The sequence below is a fragment of the Anabas testudineus genome, chromosome 22 (assembly GCF_900324465.2).
Source record: "Anabas testudineus chromosome 22, fAnaTes1.2, whole genome shotgun sequence".
NCBI lineage: Eukaryota > Metazoa > Chordata > Actinopteri > Anabantiformes > Anabantidae > Anabas > Anabas testudineus.
In genome coordinates, this window is record NC_046630.1 from 12,313,760 (window position 1) to 12,341,581 (window position 27,822).

The window sequence follows — 27,822 nt, forward strand, 5'->3', positions numbered from 1 at the left end:
TCTGTCATTTACATAATAGTAAGAGTATCACCTACATATTACTGAAAGGATTTGACACTGCATATCATGGAGGACCAGAAGAGTTTGATGCTGTTTATGTTACATAGTTTTTTTTTACTGCACTGTTTATTCCAAATATCAACAGATCTGACACTAGAGTCTTTATGTGATTACAGTTCCTTATAAATTGAAGAGAACCCATGGGAACTGCATTTAAAACAGTTTTTTTTTATTTTTTTTGTTTGTTTGGCTATTGACTTTCCCACTATACTCTGGCTGATATAACTGTGATTCAACTTTGTATATATCCTTAATTTTTTCACATGAAGTACATTACAAGGACTGTCTAAATGAGTTTTCACGTTGGAGGTGGCTAATTTGCATTTTATCAAAACAATAATTACCATGAGCGGTTGATCAATAAATACATGTACAATGTCAGTTATCAGATATATTCAGCATTGGGTGCTTTGGTGAGCTGCAGTTAATTTGAGCTTCCTGTAAGATCAACAACATCAAGGCAGGGGTTGTCTTAATAGTTTATTGGCTGTGATAAGTGACATTATTTTTGGACATGTGTTACAGCTGAGAATACAGCAGAGCTTCACGTCTAGGTCTAAATGAATATCATAAAGGCCCGCTGAAGCTGAGCACGTGTTTCCTACATGAACTGTTTCAGAGTGCCAAATTGCTACCAACACATGATGCCATGTTTGCAACAGAAAGCATGAGAGTCACGTATATACTATATATTTTAATCTGATGAGTGGCTAACTCAGATAGTATTCCTGATAACATCTGTAAATACCTTTTAGCAGGATGACTCTAACAGCTGCAGCTGCATTTACTGTAAACAGACAGACTTTCAGCCTGATGTGAGTTTTGGACATTGTCCCTTTGCTCATCATCTGTGAAAACATTTTAAAACTTCGCATTTCCTGTTAAAGTCAAATCACAAAGCAGCTCCACATTAAATTTTATTGGCTCTCTCATTCTGCTACAGATTGTCTTTGTGCATTTTCCCATTTGGATGAATCCCTTTGTGTGCAACCTCTAGGAAACAGAATGTTGTTTCAGGTTTGGAGAACAGAAAATGTGGTTAACAGGATCTGTCTAATGTGTGTGTGTGTGTGTGTCTGGACTGCAGAACTCACAGTGCATATTAATGAAGGCAGAGAAGTTTAGTATATTTCACAATGAACCACAAACACTGCATATTGCAAAGACACACAGAGTCTCAATACAGAAGACAGAGCTTCCAAAAAGTCGCCCAGAGAAACTGCATCATGACAACTGGGAGCCCCAACAAATGATTGTCTGTGCCTGCACAGTGTGTTCCCTGCAGATGTTCTCAGTCTAGTATTATGTTTACATTAAAATTTAAACTCTTCTCTTCACTTCAGTGTATTTGGTGCAAGTGGATTATTTCCAGTAACTTGTCCTGTGAGCATTATCGCCACCATGCGGTGGATGTTTAGCGTGGCGCCCCTTTAAGTCATAGCATTGCCCTATTTAAGTAAATTGCATTCTCTCCATCTGTTCTTATATCATCTCAAGACTGCTCGGTCCAAAATAAAAATAAAAAAAAAATCCAGGTGAGGTGAAGGCGCCGAATGGGTTAATGAGCCCAGTGCGGTGCTGCGCTGCACCCAGTCCTGCCTGAATGTAGTGTCCTCAGCAGAAAGCTGCAGGACGTCGGGTCGGCCGTTCCCTCACGGCGGAGAGATACACATCATCCTCTTGCAAATGAAGGCCATTAGCGTTGTCTCCATCCTTTCAGCGGCGGTGGTTAAACTGGCAGTCATCGGGCGAATAGAGAGCTATTGTTCTGTTATTGGGTTTTCGACCATGAAAAGCAGCTTTCCTCGCTGTTCCCATCGCAGGATGAGCTTGTGAAAGGTGGGGCCGGACCGTCGGCGTGTCCTCTATCTGGTTATTACCTGGCTGTGGTTTTAGTTTAATTAGTGATTTGCAGAACTAAACTACCTCATGGTTAGGATGCTGATAAGATATGGGAATTCTGATTTGAATATGTAAATCTTTAGATTATAGCCCTCATGCACTGCAGACTGTCTAGTTATGGCATGGCTACCAAAACTTTTGCCAATTTAATAAATTGAATTGTACTCCTACTGTTCCAGCACAAAAATCCCTACAGATCACTAAACATATTTCCTGACTTTTCTAACTTAATAATGTTTCGCAATTTCGTTTTAAGTGTGACTGTACAATGACAATAAAGCTTTATCTTATCTTAATTTCTGTTGAAACTGACTGGTGTTGATTCAGCTGGATTTTGGAAAGGTGTAGTTTGTGCTGCTGTTGAACTGTACTTCACCATGCAGATCATATATGTGTATAATAGTAATAAAAGTCATTATACAGAGAGGTGCTTAATGCAGATGTTAAGAGCTACAGCAGACTCACTGATGTAGATTGAGTGGACAACAACTCAAAGGGCTTGCACAATGATCATGCAGTTAAATCAACACTTCTATGAAACACAAAGCAATATCACCTTCACTGGAGTGTTTAACTGCTGTAGTTTTAGCTAAAAATAACTACTAATCATCCAACTGAATATAAATAGTAAAACTGGCCTCTTATTTTAAATACAGACTGACCATCATGTCAAGTTCCTCTGACACGCTACAGTTTCATTTCCCCACCCACGGTGACAGCATCCTCAGAAAAATGAATGGTCTGAGAGGGGATAATCGCTTCTGTGATGTCACACTCCTCCTCGGGGGTCCGAACGATGCAGCCGTCCAGCCTCTGCATTTTCACGGCCACAAAGTTGTGCTTGCAGCATCTTCAGACTTCCTACGTGATCAATTCTTGCTCCACGAAGGCCAGGCAGAGCTGAGTGTGGGTGTAGTTTCCAGTGTGGAGGTTGGCGAGAGACTGCTCCTGTCCTGCTACACGGGGCTCCTGGAGGTACAGTATACTGAATTGCTTCTCTGAACGTCTTCTCTTAATTTCCGAAATGTATGTCCCCTCATCTAACTCTGGTATAATCTATATTACAGCAGGTTTCAGTTGTAAGATGAGATCACTGCTAAACAGGGTCTGAATCACATGATTGAAGACTTACAGCACCAAAACAGAAATCAAGAACAAACATAGTGTAGTGCTACAACAACAAAACAGTGGGTGTTGTGATATGAAAGTCATATGACAGGTTATAGATGACTGAAACTACTTTAATTGTTGGTTGTAAGTGTGTTCTTGTGTGTGTTCAAGTCAAAGTTTGACTGTTTTTATTTTTCTTTACATTAATTCAGATGTTCTTTTTAGTTTATGTCATCTATAGCTTATGTTCCTGCTGCAGGTCCCTCTGAGACAGCTGGTGAGCTACCTGACTGCAGCCAGTGCCCTCCAGATGAGCCAGGTGGTGGAGAAGTGTGCCCAAGCTGTCTCCCAGTACCTCAGTCCCACCCTAGCCTTTTTGAGACAGTCAGAGGAAGAGCACACCCAGCAGCCAGACAGCGGCTGGCCAGGTACCAGATTCAAACATCAGAAGGAAAAAGTTGCAGCCCAGTCAAGCGCCAGCATCCAGCAAGTAAACCCTGAGGAACAGGGACCAGTTGTGATTCAGTTCAAGCCCAAAGTGGACAGCCAAGGACCACGAGACACCAGAGAGGATAGAAAAGTGGTAAGAGCTAAAATAGATTCATCTGAAGATGCAGCATGTTGTTTTAATACCACTGAGTCAGAGGAAGGTGGCGGCATCCAGCCCGTCCACACAAACAAGCTGTCTTATCAAGTTCACCGCATTAGAGGAGCCTTGAGATGTAAGCTATGCCCTCCTACAGCTGTCAGAGATCACACAGCCTCCACAACCAAAGGAGGCTCTATTCAACATGAAGAGTTTGCCGACAGCTCGCGAAACCAAGATGAAGAAACAGGAGAAGGGCAAAGAGAAGAGGATGAAATGTTCTCGGTGGCTTCTCCGCTGCAAGACTGTGGAGAACTGATGGACTCCAGTCTGTTCTGCCTCTCTAAAGCGCATCTGCCAAAGAGTAATTGTTCTGGAGATGAACTGACAGAGGATGATGACAGTATATTGGTCCAGAGGCCGTACCTGTGCAGGAAGTGTGACAGAGTCTTCCAGCATCTGGAGAGCTACGCGGGACATTTGAAGGAGCACAGACAGTACCTGTGTTTGGTCTGTGGGAAAAGTTTTTCCCAGAAGAGTAACCTGACTTGCCATGTAGGTGTCCACACTGGTGTCAAGCCTTTCAGATGCCCCCTGTGCCACAAGACATTTTCCCAGAAAGCAACCCTGCAGGATCACTTCAATCTGCACACGAGGGATAAGCCTCACAAGTGTAAACACTGTGCTGTGCTCTTTGCACAGAAGCCAAGCCTCAGGCGCCACCTAATGGAAATACATGGAAGTGGTAGCCAGCAAAACGTTCTGGAGGAGTCGGCGCACTGATCATATTAGTTTTTCTTTTTATTATTTGGACACATGTCGAATAACATGGCAGAAAGTACAATAAGCTACAGTATGTGGCAAAAACCTTAATTTGGAGGGTAACGTAGACAAGGTGTTTCAGTTAAATTGGATTATTTTGGTTGCATTGAGATGTATTTTAAGCAAAAAGCTTAAAGTATAGATGATCTTATCCGCTACTACACCAGTGTCTTCATTTATTTAGAGTGTAAGTTCATTTCAAGTTCATGCTAATTACAATATAGCATATCATCTTCCATGTATAACAGTGAACGTAATCTCATATAGAGTTAAGATGGGCATCATTCCCACACATCATAGATAGATAGACTTGTACAGTGTTATAGTGAGGCTGGGATTTACAGACAAGCCTTGCTCCTCCATTTGACCCCACTGAAATTGTGTACAGCTCACTGAGCATCATGTTTTAAGTGAATGGGTTCTCCCGCATGGCTGAGAGGATTTCCATGCTCTCCCACTCCATTCCTTCCCTTCACGTCTCCCCTTCTCCTTCTTTTATCCTTTCGGCCCAGAAATGTCATCGTCACTCATCTCAGCGAAATGGAGCACTAGTTGTTGCCCTGTTGGGGTGTCCGAGACCCCCCCCTCATGCAGGAAATCTGTGTGCTGACAAATAATGAATGCGTGATGTGTAATCAATGTAGAAATAAGTGCAAGTATGAAAGTTAGTGTGTGACCAAAGAAGACAGATTACACAGAAATATAGTCAAAGATATTTCAAAGCATGTTACGTCTATGTGCTTTTTTTGCTCTTGCATCAAAATAGACAAGGGCACCTAAAATACACATAAAACAATAATATGTGTAAGTTACAGTGAGACAACTTTCTTTTTTTGTGCATATAACACAAGTGCACATAACTCTGTTTGAATTTCCATTTGCTGAAGCTGTCGTTTTCCTCATGCCTGATGAGTCCAATATTGTACTCCCTGATACACAGGTTGGACAGGTTTTGGGTGCAAGTTGCGCGTGTGCGGTGATTTTATTTTTTTTTAAAGATAGCACTAATCCTAATTAAAGCCTCCCATGATGAATAAAGCTTTTCAGTGAAGCGTCTCTCTGATGTGAAATTCTTCTATTCAGTTTTCACCAGAAGAAGCAGATTACAGACCAAGACTTTGTTCTTTAGGGATACTTTGATTCATCATCAAGTTTTTTTTTTTTTTTGTGGCAAGAGTAAAAAGCTAGATTAAACTTTATGTAAGTCAGCTATTTAAAATAAAACACTAAATTGTTAACATACTGCTTAATAGAAAAGTGATGTGTGTAATGTGTCCGTATAGCAGAATAAGCTCACTACTCGGGTTGAAGTGTTGAACTCTCAGTAGGTTGTATTTTTACCTAAATTGAGGTGGATGTGTTAAACACTAATTTTACATTTAAAGCAGGATAATATTAGAGGATGCAACACTTTATAAGGAACTCTGATTATGCAAACAGCTCACTCCAGACAGTGAGTCACACGTAAATGAATCACTCAAAAAAAGAGATGGAGGTTCAATTTCTATTTACCTTACTCAGGCTCATTATGTAACAGAATCTGAGTTCCTCACATTGTCACCTTTTACCACAGAAACAGGTGCCAGCTGAGATTTTCAAATAGCTTGCTACAATAGGCCCAATGCTTAGGGGAATTTGGGAGAGACGGAGACATGAGCTCAGCCTCCCTCTGTCCTGCTGCAGCAGCAACATGTCATGCTATAAAGCACCTATCTCCTAAAGAAGAAAGGTTGTGGCTGGAACGACACTTCTCTGCAATAAAAACATAATACGTATGGCACAATAAGTATAACACATAACATACTTAGCCCATAATTTAACAGATTTTGCTCTCCAGTGTGAATATGGTACACTGGAAACACATCATGTCCTCTTAAGTGTGGCTTCTCTGGCACTGAGCAAAGAGTCACTGAAGTGACACCATCATAAAAACAGGAGGTGAACTCTCTTTGTCAAATTAACCTGCTAAATAAGCTATTAATGAGATTCCAGACTAAGTCCATTATAACGTACAGGATGAAGTCATCCCACTAATTGAATTACAGACTTGATAAGCAAGTGAACATGGTCCATTGCTTTATTGATGGCTACAGTATGTAAAAATAAATACATAACACATATTGGTATATTGGCTGACTTGGCATTTAGTGTAATGGCAGGTGGACCTAAACGGAAACTAAATTCAATCCCGGAGACAAATCAAACGGGTGCATCTATGGCTTTGGGGGAAAAACGGAATCACTGCAACAGATTTTATTCGTACTATTCACTTGACTGCTGCACCTCTCTCAGCTGTGCGTCTTTTTTCTGGTGTGAACTTCCTCCTCGACGGGCGCACTTGTCACCGCGCATCCTCTGCCGCGCTGCCTCTCGGTCTGTTCCTTTAAAACCAGCCAGTCCACGCCTCGAAAAGCGGCTTGTTCCGGCTTGCCCCTTTACATCTTTTTTATCCTTGCTCTCAACGTTAAAATAGTCCCCGATCAGCGCACCTCAAACTGTTACGCGCAGCTGTTCGGCCGCGGGATCGTCGGAGGGGCCCCGTCGAAGCCGCACCTCGGGCGGACCGTGCGTGATGCGTAGCCGCGCAGCAGCTCTCTGTCCGTGCAGCCCGGTGATGAGTCGGAGGCGCAGTTCAGGCACCATCGCCGGCGGAGCGATACCGTCCTCTCCTCTCAGCCCCGGTTCGTCAAGCCCAGGGTGTGTGGCTCACCGTACCTGAGCGGACGTGTTCGTCACGTACTGTCAGAAAAGGGGGGGGGAGCAGGGGATCAAAACTGGACCGAGGGACTTGCCTCTGATTGCCCTGAAATGCAGTACCATCTCGCTCCCGTATCAGGAATAGTCTCTCAGGGCTGGTGGCTGTGGTTGTTTTGCAACTGATGAAGATTTTTTTTTTAATTCTTCTAATAAATATTTTGATGCGCTCCCGCGGATCCCTATGAATACGTTTATTCTGGAGCTCTGGTGTAGTGCGTGAGGTAAGTGACTCTACTGGAGGTGTGCGCTACTTTCTTCTGAGATGTTCTGTGCACAGCCTTCATCGTTTTTATACTGTTTTATAAGCTTCTGTTTTCCCTCAGTTGAACATCAGATCTCTGTTAGGAGCCACGGCTTTCAGAAATTCTATCATTACATCCCGCACATGCAACAACACCGATTTCTGCAACTGGTGCTGATGGAATACACAAGAAGGTGGATAGTAGTGAAATGATATTTAGTAGTCAGCTGTGCGACGTTAAACTGTGCACATGCTGCTCTGATCTTGGTTGAGACTGGTTGGTGCCACTGTGAGTTTAGTGTAAATGTAAAAGAGAATATGGAGGGAAATGATTTTCGCATACATTTACTGCAGCCTTCAGCCTGAAATACAGCACTGCCATCCCAAAGTTAAAGAGTCATGTTGGAGGTTACTCTGTAGCCTGATGATCAGCAACAGGAACAGACGTGATCTACCATCAAGACTGAATAACTCTGCTGTTGCTCCTCTTACTGTAGACACATTAAGGGCAATAAAGTAGGCCTGCACGGGGTGCCCTGTATAATACAGTAGCTTTAGAGCTGTGTGACTGCCCTGCCTTGCATTCAGACACTGCCCCTGCACACAGTGATGACAGGCATGATGAATAAATAATCACACATATCCACATACCCCCACTGTGCACTCGAAAGCAAGCGAGCAGACATGCTATAACAATCATAATAATAGTAATAGTAATCATGCACTAAACCGTGGAATGAAAGCTTCACAATTACACATACAGAATGATGTGTACAGTGTGCTAATGCGAGTGTGTGATGGGATTTGTCGCTGCAGGCTGCATGGGCACTGTGTTTGTGCGCCTGTTGAGTCTTTCAAAACATTAACGCACAGTGTTAAAGTTTAACTTTCTCTTCTCCATTTATTCGGTTGCTATGGTTTTAAGCGTTGTTTTCATATTGCAGGTGAAAAGGGGGGCTGCTTCCTAAACCAACAGAGGAGAGTTTTGATGATATAAACACAGCTTAGTTGGTAACAGAAATATGTAAAGACAAATTCTTTATGTTCTAAAATTTGTCCGCAGTTTTTCAGCAGTGTGGTGGGTGAAGTTTCAGTCTTGTTGTAACGTCTACGTTGTTCCCAGAAGGCTTTCAAATTCTGCTTCATGTGGTCGACATGCAAGACGTTATTAGGGGAGCCATTGAAAAAGGGCCTTGACGCATTAATGAAAATGAAAACAACATTGTGATTCACAAGTGAATCATGAGAACTATTTCAACTTTCATAAAAAACACCAAACAGGCTCATTGGAAGGTGTGAACGCTGTGGCACATATTTCCCTTGAAATTGCAGAAAGAGACTAGAGTAATTACCATGTTCATCGCAGCATTGTGTGTGTAGGAGAGTTAAGTTTTGGACCTACACAAGCATGAGCGTTTGCTCATGAGATGCAGAACCAACCACATACGTCATCACTACCTGCTTATCCTCAGCTATGACTTCAACCATAAGCTGATCCCACATGTCCAGTGGGTGTGCACTGCTTAGATCAGCTTCTCGCTGACAGACTGCTTCCACTTTTCCTTTCAGTGTAACATGTGGTTTCTAGGCCAATTCTGTTTATTTATTTTAACGTGATTCTGTTTATTTATTTTTACCTATTAAACAGCCACTGTTGATTTAAATGTGAAGTGCGGATGGGCATAAATGTTAAAAAGATTTCTCACCTCAAAGCTCTGAAAACACTTTCACAACAACCTCTCTCTTTGTCGTTCTTTCTCTCTGGCACATGGCGAAGAAACTCCAGATGCCCCCCCCCCCCCTCCAAAGAGAGGGGGCCAAGTGAGGACTCACTGTCCTGAGCCAGATGATAGCTCGGCCAACTGTTGGCTGTAAAGACACAATGTACTTCTCATCCTCTGCCTAGCAGAGTGGGTAGCTCAACAGACCCCTACAGTAAATCACTATTTAGGACCACACAGCCTTCTTTCAACAGTATAGAGAATATTTTGATTTGATGTTGGATATATAATGTGCTACATCTTTCCTAGTATCGAGGTTCAACAGATACCAAATTTTAAGCCACAAAGCTGCAATTTCAGGTCTAGGTTTTTCTTTTAAATGCCAAATGTCCCCATGGACTTCACATGAAACTCGCAATGGAACAAGTGATGAAGACACTCCATGCATGTCTATCAGTACATACAAACATGTATTAAAACACCATTGCTCGGGCAGTAGATGACTAAGGATTTAAGGCCTTGAGGAAGATACTCAGTAAGTGGTATAGCATGACCTCACATACACATTTCAGCTGCTGAATAGTGCACGCGGTGCAATGCACTCTAGGTAAACTGCAGGCAGGAACACGTCTAAAAGGAAAATAGAGCTCATAGGTCGATTTCCTCATTTTAAGAGGAGGCTTATGAGGAAGTTGAGGTCTGCTGCTCTAATTCAACACGCCCACTCGCTGTCACAAGACCAGACTTATTCGTGACTTTGACAGCATTGTGTGTGTGTGTGTGTGTGTGTGTGTGTTGCATACATGAGTAGTCATCCATTCATGCCAGTAATGGCAGTCCTATTTCCATCATGACATTTTGTACTTCCCATGTGTGATGTGAACTACTTATGCATATAATTCCTCTTAATGTGGTACAGTATGGAGGAAAACAGAGCTGTGTTCAGATGTGTGTGCAGGGATCATTTCTGAACACACTAGTACGAGGCACGTTTCTCGCATTGTGCCAGGGTCTCTGTAAAAAACAGGATGTACCAGTTGCTCAGAGCGGGGACAGGTGGCCGTCAGGGTAAGTACAGCCAGTGAGTCGCGGTGAACAGTTGCCCCCCAGACTTTGCACCACTCCCTGAAGAAGCAGCACCAGAGAAGGGGATTTTCATCCAGGCTGACGCGTTAGGATGACTCTACCCACCTTTGTGGTGTCCAAACTTACCCCTGAACCCGCACCATCACATGATCCCTAGCTCACTCTTCCTCAAACTCCGCTTGTGCACTTTGTGGTGCACAATAGCCGTGATCGGGGGGTTATATTTGGGCTCGCTCGCGGAAGGAAATATGACGCGCAAGGACAGAGCGGAGCTGTCCACGCGGCCAAAGAGGCGTCGCGGCCACCGCGTGCTGAGGGCAGTTTTTCAGGTGAGTATAACGGATAAACTGAGATAAACAGACACGACACAGTGGATATAAACTGTATTTTATGGGAAACTCGGGCTGTATTCGCTGTTTTTATGACGTGCGCGTCGTGCGTAATGCGCGCAGTTCTCTTTCTCTTTCAATTTGCCTTCATGAGCTCCCGCGTTAGTGTAAAGAGCTTGTTTCCTGTAATTTTTTATAAAAGTTTGCTTGTTGTCAAGCTCAGACAGTTTATTATCAGCTGTTAATTTCCCAGTAATGAACAATAAGTACCTGTGATTATACAGTGTAATAGACACATGACTTCTTTACCTCCACATTTTGTTGTAGCTCTGGTTCTGTGCACATGTCATGGAAACATGGCTGCAAAGCCTCTCAGATTCATTCTCACATGCTTGAACCTATTATATAACCGGTGTAATCAGTTAACAGTTACCTAAGCCGAAGCCTATCAAATTTACTTCATTCATTGTCTTTTGTAGCCTACTGGTTGGTTGTGTGAGAGTTACCACTTTGATTTTAGAATCAAGGTTAAAATTAGATTTGATGTTAGGCACTTGGTTGTGATGTTAAGATGTCACTTTAGGCTTTACAACAATAAAAAGACAAGCATGTGTGTTCTTTCTTTTACTGTATTTCCAAACCCATTTGAATAGATATTTTTTATGGCACCTACGCTGTGAGGGCTCCAGCTGTTGTTTTTTTGTTGAGCCCTTTGAACAGATGTAACAGACTCTAAAAGCAACAGGTGCTGGCTGTCTGCAACACTTTGCATAATGGAATCAGACAGTTGATTTTTTTTTTTTTTTTTATGTAAGGGTTTGCTTTTAGTTAATGGTATGATACATCAAACACACACACACACACACACACGAGGATGTAGAAGAATCAGCAAAATGCCCATTTCTGCTGGAGCGTTTAGTGAGAAAATGCTCACTTCCTGGCATGACTCAACACAGAACTCATGTGATATAGTGGTGTTATTGATGTCATGGTTTTTTTAATGAAACATTTTAAGGCTGCACATGTAAACTGTTGGGTAGGATCTGACGACACTGTTTCAGTTGTTGGCTCCAACTTCATCATCTCATTTCAACTTTACTGCTTTACTGCCGCTTCTCTCTACACAGCACTTAAGGTAACATTGTTGATATGCAACAAGAATATTTGCAACTTATTGTATGCGCTGTACTTTGGAGATTTGGTCAACTCAAAGATGCATCTTTGCTCTCACTTATTAGAAATATTGTTTTTTCTTTCAAATGCTGTTTGCAACACTATTCTAAGAAGCCGGTTTCAATGTGATACACAAATGGCATATATGTTAATATCAATAAGACGTTTGGGCACATTTGAGATAAACAAAGACTTTGGCCTCTATAAAAATGATGCGTGATCCTTTGAAACACGATGCTTATCTTTCAACATGCAGACGCTTTTGTTTTTTAGTTATGTGCACACTGATTTGCAACCATCATTGGCCATAAAGTTTGTTTTGAAAAGTGAAAGATGTTTTTGCGTGATTGATGTTGCTCTCAAATCATTAATCAGCACTTAATCCTGGACCTTCTCTATAAAATAATCTCTAGCCTTTTGATCACTTGATTTAGAAAAAGCAAAGCTGTTGTCTAATGTTTGCTTTTCTGCAGTTTATTTTTATGAATATAATCTTATTAAATGTTTCTTATTGGCTTGCCAATAGGAATTAGACGGGCAGAATCACCTAAAGAAAGTTGTTCTGCTCATCAAAAATACAAGTACTAATTGTACTAATTGTACAATGTGAATTCAAACTTGCTGCATTTATCAAAAAAATATTTTTGGTCTTTAATGATGTTGCTTTTTTTTATGATATTTTATCCATCTTTCTAATGGCATGAATAAAATGTATACTTGGACTTTATGAGCCGCCTTGTAAGGACTGTTGGCAGCTACTTCTTTTAAGAGAGAAAGCAAAGAGTCTCGGGTCTCGTTAGATGAAATAAATCTATGACGTTTATGGCAAGAGAGGTTAGAGACTGCCTGTGTATTTAGTTAAATGCTTCTTACAGATGATAGAGCTGAAAGAGTAATAATATAATAAAAACAACTTTTTGTTGTGTCCACCTACATCACAATTAGTTAATAAATCATTTTTATTACAATCCTAAGGTTCATATATCACTGATATGTTGCCCTAGTGTTAAATAGGGGCTGTTAAATGACTAACATACATCACTGTACTGTCCTTCCTCTGACAATCAGCATCGGCACTGGCGAGCAGGAGCTGTCGTTGGGGCTCATTGACATGCATTCCCACTGAGCTCTGTGACGCCTCCTTCAGCGGTGTGGTGGCAGCATGCCAGTGCAGGCGGCCCAGTGGACGGAGTTTCTGTCCTGTCCCATCTGCTACAATGAGTTTGACAGCAGCAGCCACCAGCCCATCAGTCTGGGCTGCTGCCACACGGTGTGTAAGACCTGCCTTCACAAACTGCACCGCAAGGCATGCCCCTTTGATCAGACGCCAATCAGCACCGATATTGACCTGCTGCCAGTCAACTGCGCCCTGCTGCAGCTGGTTGGAGCTCAGGTGAGTCAGGAAGAAAGAAGACGTGTTTATGCAAGTGAAAATGACAAAACTAAATGTTCTGTGGGTATCTTGTGTATTTATGTGCACTATGGTGTGTATCCTAGATCCCAGATGTGCAGCCAGTGAGCCTTAGCAGTGCAGCAGAGATTGAGCACTATGAGGTCTGCCGGAGGTGTGTGGAAGAGCTGGCTCTCTACCTAAAACCTATCAGCGGAGCAAAAGGTATTGTGTGTGTGTGTGTGTCCACAAATTGGTGTGCAGTAATGCATAGTGGTAAAATTTTTAGAGACATTTGTGAAAGAGAAGCTCTTTTTCAGTATGTGTGGGTTGCAGTTGAGCTGCCTGTGTAATTTGGCATTTGCGCTTCTCACACTTCTCCTGACAGCTTAAAGTTTCTGTGTTTTTATGGTGCTGATGGAAAATTCAGCTCTTTGCATAACCGGAAAAGAAAGTCGAACCTTTCCGAAACACACCACTAGCCCTGGTTCTTTGTTCATTCCGCTCAGGTTTTGGTAAACATAATTTGAACAACTCACATTTGACCATGTCTGGTTTCCTTAGAAGCATAAATTACATGTAATTAATTACAAGTCACCAAACAATAGAGTTCATTTTGTTCGTGGAGTTTATATCAGTTATTGTATAGACATAAATCGTCTTTCCATGAAACATGTCTCATTGTGATGATGTTCTTACACTGCTTAACCAACAAGTTATCCTCTATTGCAGGTGTAACAAACCTGAGTCCGAGCGTGCTCAGTCGACCCATGCAGCGGAAGCTGGTGACGTTGGTGAACTGCCAGCTGGTGGAGGAGGAGGGCCGTGTACGGGCGGTGCGAGCAGGTCGGTCACTGGGGGAACGAACAGTAACCGAGCTCATCCTGCAGCACCAGAACCCCCAGCAACTCTCTGCCAACCTCTGGGCAGCAGTGAGGGCTCGTGGTTGTCAGTTCCTGGGGCCTGGTGAGTGGGCATAAGCACATGAGTGATACAGATGACTGAGTCCTGGCAAATTCCACTGATGACATTGTTTCATAATGTAGATCTTAGTGAAAACTCACATAGGTATGAAGCATTTGCATTATGAGCAAGACATGCAAAACCATAATTTAGCATTGAATATCTATGTAATGAAAGCTTTTGTGAACTTATCTTCTGCATGATAATTTTTGTAGCCTGTTCCTAGATATAGCTTAGTCAGTAGAAAATGCTCTTGTGCTAAATCAAGTAGATTTAAACACCTGAAAGTAAGAGTTTAAAATCATAACGCTGTTGTTGGGAATGTGATTATGAAAGTTGCCTTTTAGTTGACTGGACTCACTGGTTCCAAATGTTTCTTTTTGAATTGTATAAATTGCCAGTTTAGATCCTCATCAAAGTGTCTATCGGTGCCAGTGTCCTGTGATGATTACTCATAGGGCAGATTCTGACTGGGAAACTGTTTCTCATCATGATAACAGAATGAGTTCATTTCAAAGTCTGAGGACACCTGGTTCCAAGAAATAGACTTATTTGTTGTTTGGTCTTTGTTTGATCATTGGTGAACATTCAAATTTGTATTGCCTGCAGCATTGGCATGCATATGGATGCTCACCTGTGACTGAGCATGTTTGTGCTGAATATCTCTCTCTGATTCATTCCTCGTGGCCCTTTCACATACTCTTATTCTCTTTCTTGTGTCCTCCCACCATCACCATCTCCTATTTATCACTCCAACTCATCCTTATCAGCTATGCAAGAAGATGCACTGAAGCTCGTGTTACTGGCTCTTGAAGATGGCTCAGCTCTGTCCAGGAAGGTGTTGGTTTTGTTTGTAGTCCAGAAACTCGAGGCTCGGTTCCCCCAGGCCTCCAAGACCAGCATAGGCCACGTGGTGCAGTTGCTCTACAGAGCCTCCTGCTTTAAGGTACTGTGCAGGGGATGTGAACGAACGTACACACATAAAAACTACAAATGTATGTGCATTTACCAGAACATGTGAGTGCTATTAATGGCTTCATTTAAAAATAGAAGGAGCTAAGCACTGCTCTTTGAATGTAGTCTGTGTCACACTGAACAAAAGAGCCTCAGTATTCTGCTATCCCAAGAAGCCAAGCCATAATAAATGACCTGATTAAATGAAGAGTGTTTAAATAGATGCGCTTTTAGCACCATTTGCCACTGTAGAGATGCTGCTTCGACATGATACTTCAGTTATAGAGGTGGTTTCCAAAGTATAAGTTTATTATTTTCCAAGACTATTAGGTTACCAAACCAAAAACAGTAATTATCTTAAAATTAGTCAGTGTCTGAGGGACTTTTCATCTATTCTCCAAATTAATATGACATTGAAGTTGTGAATGATCACGCCTAAAGGCTGGTGTTACTATATCTAACGTTAATCATAAAAGTCAGTGTAATAAGGATATGGGCCTCTGTGTATATATTTTGTGGGCGAGTATTTTTGTAGCTGTTATCTGATGACAGACATCGCTGGTAGGGCAGATATGCCAACTATCTGCTTGTCATGTAACGGCGGTCTATATTTGTGCTTGTTGCCTTTCCTTGCAGGACAGTGACAGGCAGCGCAGACATAGCGAGAAAGTTGAAAACCTGATGCTTGTATTTTTCTAAGGAGTCACAGCTTAAATAAGGAGGACATCTGTCGTAATTTAGACTTTTGAGTTTGCTAGACTTAGCTTGTTGTAAGTGTGTTGGTGTCTTATGATGATTACTCATAGGGCAGATTCTGAAAAGGGGGTAATCCCCTTGTCTGATCTGAATTTGAGTTTAATAGTCTGAAGACACCACAGATCTTTCATAATCATAAAAACCTCATAGTACTAGTGGAAGAAGTATGTGAACCCTTGGATAAATAATACTAATATAATATAAAACTAATATACTTGATCAGAATCAAAGAAGTAAGCGTTTAGTCTAAATGACCCTAAGAGCACAACAAATACTTATCAATGAGGTAAAGAAGGGTTCACATACTTTTTCTTGCCACTGGATTTAACTACTCAGCGGGGTGTCACTGCAAAATGCAAACAAAATTAGTTCCACAAATGTTAGATATTACATATTTTAACAAGTATATTCTCTCAGGTGACCAAGCGTGATGAGGACTCCTCGCTGATGCAGCTAAAGGAAGAGTTTCGTACATATGACGCTCTCAGGAGAGAGCACGATGCTCAGATTGTCCACATCGCCATGGAGGCTGGCCTACGAATCTCACCCGAGCAATGGTCTTCTCTGCTGTATGGCGACCTGGTCCACAAGTCACATATGCAGTCCATCATTGACAAGGTACCAGTACGATTTAGATTATATGCTTGTCATCAGCATTCCTCACTTTTCAGAGTTTAGCAAGCCTCCAGACAACAAAAGCACAGGGGAAAGGCACTGATCAACTTGTTTTTAACACTGACTCTCCTCTTCTGTCTTCTGCTCCAGTTGCAGTCTCCAGAGTCGTTTGCAAAGAGTGTTCAGGAGCTCACAATCGTTCTGCAGAGGACAGGAGACCCTGCCAACCTCACAAGCCTTAGACAGCACCTAGAGCTACTTGCCAACATAGACCACAATCCAGGTACCTCACTTTGTTAATCACATTTGTCTAAATGAATACCAATAAATCTGAAGGCTAAACACTTCTCAGAATAAAAGGTTCGTCCAGTTCAACAAAGATGAAAGAGAATAAGAAGTGAAGCAAGTTGTGGCTCCCAAATACCAAAGCTTAAAATGACTGCTAAACATGTATTAATCGAATCACAGTTTTAAAATATTATGGTAGTTAAGGTAGTTATTGTATGGTATAACAAACTCACATATGTAGTCATTTTGTTGACTGTTGTTGTCTGTGTGTAGATGCCACAGCACCATCATGGGAGGAGCTGGAAAATGTGCTGCTGGCTGTGAAGTTGGTGGTTCATGGACTGGTGGAGTTCATACAGAACTTTAGTAAGAAGAGCCACGATGCTCCACAGGTATGCTGGCGTATTAGGATGAGATTATAACAGTCACTGACCACTTTTATCAAGTTATAATTTCACAGTTTTTAAGTTGAAACTGGTGGTAATTGAACTATTTTTATTGAACTACTGTTTTTTTTTTTTTTTTTTTTGAGGTCATAGTGGGTAGATAGATGCTGAGTTGTGCTGAAGTGCATTATATAAAGAGGTGTTACCATGTTTTTGCCACCCTATCTACATAAATGTGTAGATACAGAAGTGATTGATCAATGTGTGATTTCACACTTAATATGTATTGTACTGTATATGTGCATTTTTTAGCCTCAGGCCAACAGTAAGTATAAGACCAGCATGTGCCGAGACCTTCGTCAGCAGGGAGGCTGTCCCCGAGGAACCAACTGTACGTTTGCACACACACAGGATGAGCTGGAGAAGTAAGTAAACCCTCACATGTACTCAGTAAGACCCCTTTTTTCTGTATGCAAGATTTAAAAAAAGTAGGTCAGATCAATTCTATCCATTCAAAGTACTCCAACTGTTCCTTATTTTTTGTAAGGGTTAAAATTGCATTATTACCTTTATTATTTTATTATTCATCTAATCGACATACTGTCTTCAATGCAAATTCTTCCCCTTTGTATTGAATTTTCCTGTTTCCTGTTTGCAGATTTAGACTGAGAAACAAGAAGAGCAGCAATGTAGGTCGTGCTTTCCCTTTAGCACCAGGGGTTTTGAGTAAAACCCTCACCATGGAGGGAAACATCCACACAGATATGTCTGCAGGAGTTGGGCAGGGTCTCAAAGGTGCAGGGGAGAACACGGCCAGCCTGACAGAGGGAGTCCCTAGCCTGACTCACCCACAGCTTATCTCAAGAGGGCCTGACATGATGGAGGACATGAAGAGAGCAGTACCAAACGGATCTAGTGGCGCTAACGGGCCCAAAGGGTTATCTGGCACCAACAGAGCGACGCCGGGTTCAACAGAGCAGTAAGATTATTCTTCCTTATAACTTAAGTGGTTGGAATTGAACCCTGTGACCAGCCTGACATTATATACATTCAGGCAGATTAGGCCTTATGTGGCCTCTCCAGCTTGTGGGGCATTCATGTGCTCATTCTTTCCCTTTATACTGTTTTTCTTTTTCATTAGAAATTCCATCTCTCCTCCCAGGACTCCGGTTAGCCATTCCTCTACATCGTCTCCCCTGACTGCAGTTGGGCGGGGCGATGGTGGCGCTCCGATACCCAAACATGGTCAGTTCATGCGGCTTGCACCCCATCCTTCTCAGGCGTCAGAGCTGTACTATCAGGAGCACCACTCTGCTTATGACACAGCTCATTATCAACCAACATGTGAGTTTTTTTAAGTTTGAGTTTAGGTTTTTAAAAAAATACTTGTTACTCATGTTGTCGCTCTTTTATTACTGTCTGTTCTTCCCTCCTCTTCTCCAGCAGGTTCCTACTACCCATCTACTCTTCACACTTCACACAAACCCTGCATGGCTCACTTCCTCCGCTCATCTAACGTCGCAGAAACCTCTCTACAACCTTCCATCGGTCCAACACCATCTTCTTCTTACCCTAGTGATCCTCAAACTCCACACCCGCCTTCATCCTCTTCCACCGGGTACCCACCACACCCGCCTAGAGATCGAATGGGTCCTCCTACCTTCCATCCCCATCCAGGGCAGCCTCAGTATGGGCCTCTGGCTCCTGCTCATGGGGTTTACGCTCCCCTCTATGACAGCAGGAGAGTATGGAGACCTCAGGTGAGCTGTCTATTAACTGTCCTGTGACCATACAGTTTGATCATTCTGAAACTTTATGGATAATAATGATGATTGCTATTACAGCTGTACCACAGAGAGGATGCCAGGAGTAACTCACTGCCTCCAGAGGTGCTACATTCCTCTGTCTACCAGCCTCCACTCAGGGAGAGATTCAACTCTCTAGATAGCAACTACTGTTCTGGAGCTGAACATCGTCCAGGACTACACAGGGTAGGTTGCAATAACGGAGAATGCTAATACTCTACACATAACATAAATCAGATGGAACTGCCACATTGTTTTATTTAGATTTACAACAAGGCTAAAGCTTCTCCCACTTGTTTGCGTGACCTTTATTCCAGCATTTCTGAAAAGCTGGAAAAAAAATTCCAGCATTTCTCAAATGCTGGAATAAAGGCTGAAGAATAAAGGGAGTAAAGATTCAGAAATGTTTCTGAAAAAATCCTCCACATTACATCACCCACTGAGGTGACTTCACACACTATAAGAGATTAGTGAAAAATAATGCTTTCTGCTGAGAGTAATGATAAAATGATTTCCTATCTGTGTTTCTTCTCTTTATGATTGATGATCTCTTTTTCTTGGATAACATCCAGTTCATCTTTCAATGAACAGATTCATCGCTGCATTCTTTTCAGCAACATTTCCTTTCCTTCAGTTTCTCTTTTTACGCCCACCTATCATCTCACCTCTACCTTCCCTGCCAGCTACAGAGCTGCAGTATGTTGCTTCAACCTCCTCTTTAGTCCTCCCACTTCTCAACCAAATATGTCTCTGCCTCCCCCACTTACTTCTCTCCTTCTCACATCATCATATAACATTACCAGTACGACTATTGCAATACTACAGCATATTTGACCAACAATGCAATTTACATGTGTGGCCACATTGTCTATGATATACATTTGAAATAATTATGTGTACATTTTTCTTTATTTTAAATAAAAGGAAAATCTAGATATTTGTGGCAATACTTAGCTACACTAATAACACTAATACAAAAGCCCCACTTCAAAAATGACCAGTGTTAACAATGCTCTAAAATGATAAGCTTATGATGTTGGTGTTGGATTTCACTGTTTTGTTGTTTCCACCCCCACATACTCAGATAGGTTCCTCTGTCTGACCCTGTGTCTCGACCCTAGACCAAAAATTAAAAATAATCAGAGCACAGTGATGAATGAAGAGCTGGAAAAAAAAAACCCTGCATATTCCTTTGAGATACAGCTGAATTATTCATTCCAGCGACTTCTTAATTCACAGGGCTAATTAACATGTTATAAATCTGTTATTATTGTAATGATGTTAAAATAATGAGTTGTTAATTTTCCCTCTTCCTAAATCTTCTTCACTTGTCCAACACTCACTTGTCAGGATTATGGCCGTGTTCCTCTGGGCTACGAGGATCTTTTCAGGAGGAAGCAGGAGCAGTGGGCTCATCATCACCACCATCACAACACCAACAGACCCCCCCAGTCCTCCCCCATCTTCACCATCGATTTTGGATCTGAGGTAGAAAGCAAATAAGAGCCTAAGACAGCCTATGTAAACACACACAAACTCACAGAGCATTTATGTGAATGACTTTTAATATTAAATATCATCAGGACCAATTTATGAATTCTGTAACTACTGCCACCTAAAAAATGAGCGTAATGAATTGCTTGTCTATTTTACTATTTTTAAAATATGTTGGATTTAATTCCTATCCCAAAAGCTTGCATTTCTGCTGTGTCCAATGCTATTTAAGTGGGAGATAGTTGCTTAGCAACTGTGGAGGAAGATATCATAGCAATGTACAATTGTGGCGTGTGTGCATGTGTGGGTGTGTGTCTGAGAGAGAGAGAGAGAGAGAGAGAGAGAATAGGAGAAAGTAGGAAGAGAGAGTTTAACAAGCAGTGACTCAGACATTCAGCTGAGTAAAACTTTGTTTAACAGCACGTCAGATATGTTTTTCTGAAGACATTTAAGATGCAGCTCTTATTAAAGAACCCACAAGGACATTTTAGGCGTTTGTTTACCTGTCGCAATTTAATTTCGCTGCCTCTGCATAACAAGCATAAACAAACAAGACTGTCTGCAGAAAGACCAGTTATTTCTATTTAATGATAGCCTTTGCTTGCCAAAAAGATGGGAGAGCAAAGTGGCACTATACGTCAGCTCTAACACTGAGAACATAAATTCCAATTAGTGAGGAACCAACGCATGAGCCCTCCTAAAACTTACACCTGTCGACTGTTATTGTATAGTTATGAATATTACATAGCTGCAATTAGGAGAGTGCATTATCCTAGTGCTCTGCATATACAACTCTTTCTACTAGAAACACTCTTTCTGTCTCTTGAGAGCAAATGTTTTTATGGCAGAAGTTGTAACTATTGTCCTCAAGTTTCCCCAGAGTCAAGCAAATCTACAAATCCTCACAATCCCTGTAACCTTTAAGCAGGTTAATCTAGATTTAACAAGTCTCTGGTACCCAAAAGAAGAGGTGATGTTATTTCACTGTCGTTTTCAAATGTCTCTGTTTTTCAGCATGTGGAGAGCAGTGGAGGTCAGTGCATGGGGTGCAGGTTCAGTGGCGAGGAAAGTTTAGCGCATTACTCCCCATGGTCCTGTGGTACCATTGGTCCTTGCCTCAGTCCCTTTGAACCTGAAACACTCACACACTCTTCAGCTCACTCCTGCTCAGAGCACTCGGTGAGACTCTTCTCACGTCCAAAGGCAGGCACAGACACACTTCTAAAGACAATTTATTTTTCCACTTTAGTATCAGTGTCTCTGCCAGTCGTATTTGGTATGAGCGTGTGGGCTGTTTTTTTCTAACAGCATCCGTGTTTTTCTCATGAAGGAGTTGGACAGTAACGGAGGTGGTGGCGTTACCAGTACTGGTGTTGGAAAGCGATGGCTGCATTCGTTGGATCACTACCGGCGCTTGAAAGATGAGGATCCAATCATTCCCTTTAGTGAGGGGCCCATTATCTCTAAGTGGGGTGCCATATCCAGGGCATCGCGCACAGGCTACCACACCACAGACCCCGTCCAAGCCACTGCCTGCCAGAGCAGTGCCAGCACCACTCCCATCAACTTTAAAGGTTAGGATAGGTGAAAGAAAGTGACTTATTTGTTTTGTTTATTCAAATTTGATCGTTCAGTGCTTTACAATAATATAAATCATGTTATTGTCATGCATTTGTTTTGCATCTTTTGTAATCTGCCTTTACTGTAGAAATCCATGCAGATTTAGCATTTCTATGTATCTTATTTCTATTTAATATGGGTGATTTTAATATGTTGTACTTCTGTCTGTATTTTTCCATCACAGACTACAACCCCCACTTAGATCACAGCGACTACAGGTGGAGCTCCAGAGGATCAGACTCTTCCAGCCACTCTAGTTTCTTAGAGAGGTAGCTATTTGTTTTGTTCTTTCTCTGTTTGCCTTATGTTTTGATGAACTACGGTTAAAATTAAGAAACCCTGTTGCTTCTCGAAAATGTACATGATTCAAATCTTTGTCAACTGGATTAAGGTCATTTCAGTGTTAGTTGAATTTCTCCCTGCTAGATCCCTCTGGGAATACATTGAAGGTAATTCCTGATTGTCCCCGATACATTTGGTCTCACTCCTTATCTCTCAGTCCTTTCTACTGTCTAATTGTGCTGCAGTCGTTTCCTCTCTGTAATCAGACTAAAAATAGAGCTGTTAGGTGGTTAGTAAAAACACACTGGGCAGATAGGAAAAGGAGGCAGGAAAGCTCTCTGAGCTGATGTTTACTGAGGAAATTTTTCATAACAGCACACTGTATCCTATTACTATTAACACACAATGTAAAGTATCGTAATCATCTTCTACTTATTATAATATGCTATATTTTATGATAACCATGCAATAATTTATTCACAGATTTGTTATATGTGTTTGTTTGTTTGTTTGTTTGTGTTCCAGTGAGCAGCTTTGTGCTTCGGAGCTTCATGGCCGACGAACTTCAATAAGCAGTGAGGAAAAAATGGTGTCTGATCTTCAAGCCCATCAGAACGCCTACGGCAGGGACCGGACAGAGAGTGAACCTGATCCTGACCGAGACATTGAGCTTGAATTGTGTGCTCTGGACATGGAGGATTCAGACCACCAGGAGGTCAAGTCTCAGGTTAGTGTGATTACGGAGATAATCAGACCATATATTGTTAAAAGACGAGGTGTGATGTGAGGTGTGACAAAGTGATGTTTTGAGGTTTGCACTTGGATTGATCTACTGTACATTTTCTAATCATTTTGGGCTAAGCTCTCTTTTTTACTGCACCGTGAAATGTACATTCTAGTACAACTAAACCCCTTTACCACCCGTCTTTTTGTTATTATATTGGCTTCCCAGGACTCATTAGACCTGGCTACCCCACAGTCTCAGGATGCTTCTCACATCCTCCCACCACCCTGCACCTCTCCCCTCCTCCCATCCCCTGTGGAGGAGCACCCCCAAACTCAGGGTGCTTCATCAGAAAAGATGGATGCTCACCTGCTAAAAAAGATGGCCTTCAGGTGATTACCATGGTAACTGGTGTTTCACAGTCATCGATTTTAGTGATTTTTCGACTTGATTAAGATGTTAATACGAAGTCCAGGGAGTGCAGAAGCTCTGCACATACCTTCTTCTAACTCGCTTTTCTTCCTTTCATCCATTCTTTACTCTCTTTCCTTCCTTCTTCTCTGTTTCCCAGGAAGTCTCTGTCTCCTGGAGTGTTGGTCTCAGGAGGTCTAGGTGTTGGAAAGCTGGTGCTGCGGGCTGGACCTCCGCGACTGGGGGACACCTCCACCCGTGCTTGTCCTGACACACCTGGGACAGAGATGCTGCTCAATGGAAGCTAAGGGGGGACAAGCAATGCTTGATGCTAACCTGCATCAAAGTAGAGATGAGTTGATCCTGGTTAAAGGGAATACCATTTTATTCCAGCCTTCATATACGCCAATCATATGCCTAAATAAAACTTTATAGATAAGAGTCAGACACAGTCTGTGTGGTATCACACTGCAAGGGGGCAGGAGAAAACACATTGCCCAAATTATTTTTATCAGTGTATAGCTCCACAAATAATTTAGTCATATCACTCTTTATGCATCCTAAGGTGCATTTCCCCTCACAGTACTAAGCTTGTCCATGTTTGCAGTTTAAGTCCTAGTTTGATTCAGTAGAAAGGCTGGAGATGTCACATCAGCAGCAGCGACTGAGAACGACACATGGTGTGTCAGGCTGAAAAAGTCTTTTCAGTAATGCCACTTTTCCCCCTAATTCAGTCTTAATTTTTCTGTGTATGTAACCTGAATTAACAGCAGGAATTGAGATCACAGGCAATTTGCTGTAGTAAATCACCCACTTAATTATAGTGTAATGAATATAATTTACCGCATATATTCACTCTACAGCTTGTGCCTTGGAAAAAAATGTGTTTCCTTTTATAGTGAAGCCCCGCACACAGTAATTTTTCAAACAATACCTTATATACCTTTTGAAACTCTTTTCCACCTTATAGACATCTGACAGCTATACTTCATGTCTTTACATGTTAAGGCCTTTTTTTCTCTAAGCAGCCTTGCATGACTTCTCCCAGTTCTAGCTGAGAGTTTATAGTCTTTATTGTTTTTCTGTAATTCAGTATTCAAGTATATCCTGAAAATGGAGAGGTAAATGCTATAAAACTTACAACAAAAATGGGTAGAGCACTCCAGCCCTCTGACAAAATAAACAAACGCAGAAAACAGAGGTCTTCGCTACGTTGATAGTGAAACGAGCCTTTGTCTTTTCCGTCATATGATGTTTTAATTGTTGACTTCACTTGACTGTCATGAGATCACAGAGCACAAGGACACAGTCATACACTGACTTTGTAAATAATTGCTGATCACTATTGGTCGTGAGGGGGAGTGTTTTTACAGTTATGAATCCTGCAGATGAAGTTTATTAGGAAGATTTCTATATACAACAATCAATTGTAAAAACTATTTCTGTTTCTAAACTGTTTCATTTCTGTGTGCCTGTAGTTACTGGCATTTAATCCTGTGGACTGTAAGTTAGGAACAGTCTTACAGCTCTCTCTCTCTCTCTCTCTCTCTCTCTCTCTCTCTCTCTCTCTCTCTCTTTCACTCTACACCGACACAACCATTCGATATAGTGGCCTTTTGCTCCTTGGTGTTGTATAAAACTAAACATTGAGCTTGACAGTGACTTTTGTCCATGCTCACTGACAGACTCGTGTCTTATTTCAGAGGTGTGTGATCTCACAAACTCAACACTGGAAAAACATTTTTGTAAGCCCGTGGCTTTTTATGTGCTTTCTGGTCCAGTCACATTTATGTACTGCGAAACAAATATTCAGAGGTTATGTCTGACATTTCAAACTTAAGCCTACAAACATGAGACATCGTTTCTTTTTTTTCTTCATGTTACAGTTTATCCTTGTTTAACTTTTTAAAACTTTCCTTTTTCTTTTTGTCTTTTTTTTTTTTTTTTTGCATTGCTAACTTCTGTGAAGTTGTTCGTCCGACTTGTATATTTGTATTGGGATCTTTGTTACTCCTTGTTTGTTGCAGCTTAATTCACATAGACTAATCTGGTCTAACGTTGTTTTGTAATGTGTTTTTTTGTTGGACATTAGTCCAAGTCTGGTTCTGTGTAATTTTTTGCAGGATGATTTTCATACAACCCGGCCTTGCCTCTCTCCCTTTAAGAGATATGGGGCGTCTTATCATGTGTGGCTTAATGATTTAGTCTTAATGACTTTAAACAGCATGAAACATTAACCCATTTTAGACTGACAGGATTTAAGTTAATGAAGACTCCACTGAGCTTGTTTACACTTATCCTAAATCGTGAGGTTTTTTTGTAGGATGTGAAGAGGAGCGTTAAATATTCTTTGAATCGTTGAAGTACTCTCTAAATTTCCTGTCACCTTTGCTACTGCACTATTACAAACAACTCCCCAAGAAGTGAGAAGAAATGTCTTTCTCTTCAAATTATGTTATGCATCCCTTTTTTAGAGGATGGCAGATTTATTATATATTATATCCACTGTATGTGAACAATGGTTTTTGAGTCACAATTCAAACCTTTCTTAATTAGAATATGAAATGCTGGATTGATGATGTTTTTGGGGTTTCTCTTTCTAAGAGAGAAGTGGGTAGAGGATGACTCAGTGTGACTTGATGGGATAATGCGCTTTTGAAAAATGTTTTCTAGCCTTCACGTGAAAGCAGGATCGTAATAAGTAAGAGCTGGTGCAGGATATTAGCTGCTCTCAACTGTCGCTCGCTACCGTTTACGACTTCACCTTTGAAGACATGTAAGTGCCATGTTGTATACAGTACAGTACAATCAATCCCTGCTATTTTCGTATAGCATTTAATTTTCTTGAACTGTTAGGAGAAAGGAAAGGCTCAAAGTGAGGTACTTCTGTTGTAGTTCTACTTGGTTCCATTAGAGGATGCAAGAACCTTGTCTGTCAGATTGCTCAGGGAAGACTTGGGTTGTTCAGCTACTTTTGCTTTTTCTGTGTTCATAACTTTAGATATTCTCTGGAGGTATTTTACGGAATTTCACTTGCTGATAAATTACCCTTTTACCTACGGCATAAATGGGTTAAAGTGTTAACGCTAGTCCTGTTGTTTGCCTCTTAGTATCAGTATTGGTTTTGCTATTCCTGCTCTCAAGGGAAAGGGCTGGACACTACTGTATATAAAACAGTATTGTGAGTATTGAACTTATGTCAGAGTGATACTCCCTGTTTCCTTCAAAGTGTCTGTAGAGCACTGCTGTAGTCGCTAATTGCACTGCACTAATTCCCATCCCACCACTACCAGCAGGTGCACTCTGCCGGTGGGTGGGCCCCCCTTCCCACTCCCTGTTCCTTCACCTCCACCACCTTTGTCCTCCCTGCATCCTGTGTCATGCATGCAATATAGTCCCTCTTGTGATGGCAGAGGAGTATTGATGATTCTGTAGTTGTGATACAACACACCCAGCGCTGTAACAGTTCTGCACATGTCCACTATGTGGCCACATCAAGTGCTGAAGATTGCTTGCAGCATTTTACTTGTTTGCTCATGAAACGTATTGTTTAATAAAGATTATATTGTTATTACTATTATTGTAACTGCCACATTTGGTTGTTGTTGTGGTATTTTTCCTTCTTGGTATATTCTGTCTGCCTCATTGTTTTGAATTTGAGAGTTTGCTCAAAATGTTTTTATTAGACAAGAAAGTGTCTCATTATTCTATATTATATTATATGGAAAAGCCTGTTTGTTAGTTGTGAAACATAGGATGAACTGATGTTTTCTGACTATTCATGTCTGTATTAGACATTTTATTTGCAAATCTATTGTTCGATTGAAATGTAAATGAACTATTAAGAGATGGTACACATCTGTCATTTTCTACAGCCTTGCACCATCATTAGATGGACTTATAGTATAGACATTCATTTATACAACCTGTGATAATCAGATATATTTAAATGTTTAAATCATTGGGGCAGTTGTGTGATGTTTCAGAGTGAGGAAAGTAGTCCTTCAGAGACAGACATATCTAAAATGTCCCCATAATGAATAATACTGTAACGTATTCCATTTATTTCCTTGGAAATATCACATTGTGAAAGGTTTCCCTTTTACTTACTGTACGGTAAAGCAGGACTGGAGTAAGTCTAATCTATGGTGATGATGAAATATGTGTTACTAATGGTTGAGTATTGTTTGACTCTGCTGTGCATTGCTTGTTCACCTGTATTACACTGACTTACAGATAGCTTGGCCGAGCAGCATACTGCTTATGTGTTGCACTGAAAGATTGACTTATAAAAAGGAAGATCTCAGCACATGAAACTGCATGCTACAATAAACTGACAAAAAAAAA

At 41.4% G+C, this 27,822-nt stretch overlaps 2 protein-coding genes across 8 annotated transcripts; both read left to right on the plus strand.

The window, feature by feature from the left end:
- Nucleotides 1-1,795: 1,795 nt before the first annotated feature.
- On the plus strand, nucleotides 1,796-4,441 carry LOC113148478 (zinc finger and BTB domain-containing protein 6-like). Its single transcript, XM_026340177.1, has 3 exons — nucleotides 1,796-1,899; nucleotides 2,619-2,937; nucleotides 3,332-4,441. The coding sequence occupies exons 2-3, from the start codon at nucleotides 2,629-2,631 to the stop codon at nucleotides 4,439-4,441; spliced, it is 1,419 nt and encodes a 472-aa protein (XP_026195962.1). The 5' UTR covers nucleotides 1,796-1,899; nucleotides 2,619-2,628.
- A 2,318-nt stretch (nucleotides 4,442-6,759) lies between these two features.
- On the plus strand, nucleotides 6,760-27,067 carry rc3h2 (ring finger and CCCH-type domains 2). Of its 7 annotated transcripts, none has more exons than XM_026339283.1 (20): nucleotides 6,760-7,458; nucleotides 12,856-13,180; nucleotides 13,285-13,402; nucleotides 13,910-14,143; nucleotides 14,911-15,086; nucleotides 16,268-16,468; nucleotides 16,616-16,748; nucleotides 17,027-17,145; nucleotides 17,452-17,564; nucleotides 17,798-18,118; nucleotides 18,281-18,483; nucleotides 18,583-18,899; nucleotides 18,984-19,130; nucleotides 20,295-20,432; nucleotides 21,453-21,641; nucleotides 21,769-22,012; nucleotides 22,243-22,327; nucleotides 22,866-23,067; nucleotides 23,293-23,456; nucleotides 23,636-27,067. In XM_026339283.1, the coding sequence occupies exons 2-20, from the start codon at nucleotides 12,950-12,952 to the stop codon at nucleotides 23,781-23,783; spliced, it is 3,483 nt and encodes a 1,160-aa protein (XP_026195068.1). In that variant the 5' UTR covers nucleotides 6,760-7,458; nucleotides 12,856-12,949; the 3' UTR covers nucleotides 23,784-27,067. The 7 variants fall into 7 exon arrangements, with proteins under 7 accessions (XP_026195068.1, XP_026195073.1, XP_026195070.1 ...); XM_026339285.1 differs by lacking the exon at nucleotides 6,760-7,458 and adding an exon at nucleotides 8,345-10,614 and having other exon boundaries at nucleotides 18,302-18,483; XM_026339282.1 differs by lacking the exon at nucleotides 6,760-7,458 and adding an exon at nucleotides 8,346-10,614.
- Nucleotides 27,068-27,822: the final 755 nt, after the last annotated feature.